Source organism: Penaeus japonicus, unplaced genomic scaffold (genome assembly GCF_977035675.1).
Source record: "Penaeus japonicus unplaced genomic scaffold, GWHDUDI00000001_assembly GWHDUDI00000024, whole genome shotgun sequence".
Taxonomy (NCBI): domain Eukaryota; kingdom Metazoa; phylum Arthropoda; class Malacostraca; order Decapoda; family Penaeidae; genus Penaeus; species Penaeus japonicus.
The window spans coordinates 39,740,583-39,745,582 of NW_028234426.1; the positions used below are offsets into that span (position 1 = coordinate 39,740,583).

General features: G+C 42.9%; 1 protein-coding gene across 1 annotated transcript in view; it reads left to right on the forward strand.

Moving 5' to 3' along the window:
- LOC122255398 (uncharacterized) overlaps positions 1-5,000 on the forward strand; it is a 104,191-nt gene that overhangs the window by 71,155 nt on the left and 28,036 nt on the right. The window contains exons 5-6 of the mRNA XM_086551177.1: positions 333-527; positions 1,390-1,531. Coding sequence (XP_086407303.1) covers positions 333-527; positions 1,390-1,531 — 337 coding nt within the window. The remainder of the gene's footprint in view (positions 1-332; positions 528-1,389; positions 1,532-5,000) is intronic.

Consider the following 5,000-nt stretch of genomic DNA (forward strand, 5'->3'; position numbering starts at 1 on the left):
GTATCTATCTATCGATCTATTTGCTGGCATTTCATGATTTTCTACACACTTCCAAACACACTCTAACCTTCACTCCGCTAGCATTTAATATCCAACCATAAATCAAACGCACTCTGCCCCCAACACCCCATCTCCTCTACCCAACCCAACCCACCCTCTCTCACCCACCCTCTCTCACCCACCCTCTCTCACCCACCCTCTCTCACCCACCCTCTCTCACCTTCACCCACCCACCCTCTCTCACCCACCCTCTCTCACCCTCAGCCACCCACCCTCTCTCACCCTCACCCACCCTCTCTTACCCTCACCCACCCTCTCTCGCCCTCTCTCAGCTGGGCATCGTAGTGCATGAGGTCGGTCATGCAGTGGGCTTCTACCATGAGATCCGGCGCCCAGACAGAGACGAGCACGTAGTGGTCAACGAAGAGAATATTCTTAAGGACGAAAGGTTCAACTTCTACAAACTTCATTGGCTCGACGTGTCCATCAAGTATGACCTGTCGTCGGTCATGCACTACAATACGTTGGTGAGTTTTTGTTGTGTTTGTTTTGTTTTTGTTGTTGTTGTGTGTGTTTATTTTTTGTTTGTTTTTGTTGTTTTGTATGTGTTTGTTGTTTGTTTGTTGTTCTTGTAATGTTTTGTTTTTGTGTTTGTTGTGTGTTCGTTGTTGTTGTGCGTATGATTCTTTTTCATACGTTAATGAGTTTATTTTGTGTTTTTGTTGCTTGTTGTTGTTGTGTGTGTATTTTAATATGTTGGTAAATTTATTTTTGTGTATTCGTTATTTATTTGTTTGTTGTGCATGTGTTTTATTGTCGCTAAGTCTCTGTCTATGTGTATTGTTGTTGTGAATGTGTCTTTAATACGCAGGTGACTTTATTTTATGTGTTTGTTGTTTTTTGTTTGTTTGTTGTTATGCGTGTGTTTTAGTGCGTTGGTGAGTTTATTTTGTGTGTGTGTTGCCGTGAATGTATTTTTATAGTGTTGGCTTATGTTACCTACGTATCTTAGTACAGTATAATATGTAAGATACGAGTATATTGATAGATAGATAAATAGATAGGTAGACAAATAGATAAATAGATTTATAGACAAATAGGCTAACAGATAGACAGATAATTCGGCAGACAAACAGATAGTTAGACAAGAAGATAGATAGATAGAGAGAGAGAGAGAGATGGAAAAATAGATAGATAGACAAATATACAGACAGACAGACAGACAGATAGATAGATAAATGGACTAGGAGATAGACAACAGATGGATATAGACAGATAGATGGATATAGAGATATGTATACAGGTAGATAGACAAACAGATAGATAGATAGACAAACCAATAGATATATAGATACCATTTCCTATCCACCCGTCTTCTCGCCCCTACAGGAGTGGTCTGCAAATGAACGCACTACAGTTGCAACAAAGGACCCCATGTTGCAAGGCCTCATAGGCACATGGAAGAGACAGACGTATGTTGGCCTCTCTCACCGCGACAAACTCCTTGCTAACTCCATTTACGGATGTCTCGGTAGGTCTTGGGAGAGTCCTTTGGTTTGAGGAGGGAAGGGGGGGGGGATGGAGGGAGGTAGCGGAGGAAAGGAGGAAGGAGGGAGTTGTGTGTGTTTGTATGTTTGTGTGTTAAGTATTTTTATCTCATGTTATTCATTCTCTGTATCTATCTATCTGTCTAGTTGTCTACCTACCTGCCTGTCCATCTACTGAAGATCTTGCAGCAACGCAACTCGAGATATTGCTAGTTACTTTCTTTCAGGAACTAACTAATTGGCCCTGTTTCAGACACGGCCCTCTGATTGGCCTTTTTTCTAGGCAAGACCGTCTGAGTGGCCCTCTTCTAGGAGCGGCCCTCTGATTGGCTTATCTGCTTGGTCGTCCGTCATGCACGACCGTTTGATTAACCTTGTTCCAAGCACAGCCCTCTGATTGGCTCTCTTTCAGAAAAGGTTCTCCGATTGGCCCTCTATCAGAAAAGGTCCTCTAATTAGCACACTTCCAGAAAAGTCCCTCTGATTGACACTCTTCCAGAAAAGTCCCTCTCATTAGCACTCTTCCAGGAAAGTCCCTCTCATTAACACTCTTCCAGAAAAGTCCCTCTGATTAGCACTCTTCCAGAAAAGTCCCTCTCATTAGCACTCTTCCAGAAAAGTCCCTCTGATTGGCACTCTTCCAGAAAAGTCCCTCTGATTGGCACTCTTCCAGAAAAGTCCCTCTGATTAGCACTCTTCCAGAAAAGTCCCTCTCTTCCAGAAAAGTTTAGCACTCTTCAGAAAAGTCTCTCATTAGCACTCTTCCAGAAAAGTCCCTCTGATTGGCACTCTTCCAGAAAAGTCCCTCTGATTGGCACTCTTCCAGAAAAGTCCCTCTGATTAGCACTCTTCCAGAAAAGTCCCTCTGATTGGCACTCTTCCAGAAAAGTCCCTCTGATTGGCACTCTTCCAGAAAAGTCCCTCTCATTCCAGAAAAGTAGAAAATCTCTCTCATTAGCACTCTTCAGAAAAGTCCCTCTGATTAGCACTTTCCAGAAGTCCCTTGATTGGCACTCTTAGTAAAAGTCCCTCTGTTAGGCAATCTACCAGAAAAAAGTATGCACTCTTCCAGAAAAGTCCCTCTGATTGGCACTCTTCCAGAAAAGTCCCTCTGATTGGCACTCTTCCAGAAAAGTCTCTCTCATTAGCACTCTTCCAGAAAAGTTCCTCTCATTAGCACTCTTCCAGAAAAGTCCGTCTCATTGGCACTCTTCCAGAAAAGTCCCTCTGATTGGCACTCTTCCAGAAAAGTCCCTCTGATGGGCACTCTTCCAGAAAAGTCTCTCTCATTAGCACTCTTCCAGAAAAGTTCCTCTCATTAGCACTCTTCCAGAAAAGTCCGTCTCATTGGCACTCTTCCAGAAAAGTCCCTCTGATTAGCACTCTTCCAGAAAAGTCCCTCTGATTGGCACTCTTCCAGAAAAGTCCCTCTGATTGGCACTCTTCCAGAAAAGTCTCTCTCATTAGCACTCTTCCAGAAAAGTTCCTCTCATTAGCACTCTTCCAGAAAAGTCCGTCTCATTAGCACTCTTCCAGAAAAGTCCCTCTGATTGGCACTCTTCCAGAAAAGTCCCTCTGATTGGCACTCTTCCAGAAAAGTCCCTCTCATTAGCACTCTTCCAGAAAAGTCCCTCTGATTGGCACTCTTCCAGAAAAGTCCCTCTCATTAGCACTCTTCCAGAAAAGTCCCTCTGATTGGCACTCTTCCAGAAAAGTCCCTCTCATTAGCACTCTTCCAGAAAAGTCCCTCTCATTAGCACTCTTCCAGAAAAGTCCCTCTCATTGGCACTCTTCCAGAAAAGTCCCTCTCATTAGCACTCTTCCAGAAAAGTCCCTCTCATTAGCACTCTTCCAGAAAAGTCCCTCTCATTGGCACTCTTCCAGAAAAGTCCCTCTCATTAGCACTCTTCCAGAAAAGTCCCTCTGATTGGCACTCTTCCATAAAAGTACCTCTCATTAGCACTCTTCCAGGAAAGTCCCTCTCATTGGCACTCTTCCAGAAAAGTTCCTCTCATTAGCACTCTTCCAGAAAAGTCCCTCTCATTAGCACTCTTCCAGAAAAGTCCCTCTCATTAGCACTCTTCCAGAAAAGTCCCTCTCATTAGCACTCTTCCAGAAAAGTCCCTCTCATTAGCACTCTTCCAGAAAAGTCCCTCTCATTAGCACTCTTCCAGAAAAGTCCGTCTCATTGGCACTCTTCCAGAAAAGTCCCTCTGATTAGCACTCTTCCAGAAAAGTCCCTCTCATTGGCACTCTTCCAGAAAAGTCCCTCTCATTAGCACTCTTCCAGAAAAGTCCCTCTCATTAGCACTCTTCCAGAAAAGTCCCTCTCATTAGCACTCTTCCAGAAAAGTCCCTCTGATTGGCACTCTTCCAGAAAAGTCCCTCTCATTAGCACTCTTCCAGAAAAGTCCCTCTCATTAGCACTCTTCCAGAAAAGTCCCTCTCATTAGCACTCTTCCAGAAAAGTCCGTCTCATTGGCACTCTTCCAGAAAAGTCCCTCTGATTAGCACTCTTCCAGAAAAGTCCCTCTCATTGGCACTCTTCCAGAAAAGTCCCTCTGATTGGCACTCTTCCAGAAAAGTCCCTCTCATTAGCACTCTTCCAGAAAAGTCCCTCTCATTGGCACTCTTCCAGAAAAGTCCCTCTCATTGGCACTCTTCCAGAAAAGTCCCTCTCATTGGCACTCTTCCAGAAAAGTTCCTCTCATTAGCACTCTTCCAGAAAAGTCCCTCTCATTGGCACTCTTCCAGAAAAATCCCTCTCATTGGCACTCTTCCAGAAAAGTCCCTCTCATTGGCACTCTTCCAGAAAAGTCCCTCTGATTGGCACTCTTCCAGAAAAGTCCCTCTCATTAGCAGTCTTCCATAAAAGTCCCTCTCATTAGCACTCTTTCAGTCACGACCGTTTGTTTAATTGGCACTCTTTCAGTCACTGCCTCAGATCTTGATCATCATCTTCGAGAGATCATTGTCACAGTCAGTTTGTGTTAAATACGACCCAGAGAGACATTTTTTTTCTTCGGAGGATATCGATATATACATATAAGTAAGAAGCAGATTTATTCCAATCACCTTAATAGGAGTGAGAATTGAAGGCTATTGGACATAACGAACGAAGAGATTAAAGTGCAGTGAGTATGGTATCCACCGTAAATCATAATGAATAGATGAAAAAAAAAATCATATGTTAGATTACTCCTCATATTGCATTAGTTTTTTTTGTGCATTTGCAATTTGTATGCAAAAAAGTAACGAAAGTAAATGGAGCATAACGCGGACGTAAATGCGCAGTGTTTGAAGCTGCCAACGACTTTTCATATCTCGTTTACGTACCATAAAAATCAAAAGTTTTAATAAATTCAATTCGTATCTAACTATTGAAAAAGAGTTCTACACCATAAGCTCAAAATGGAAAAAATACTTGTCCAATTTAACGTTTTTCAACTGACT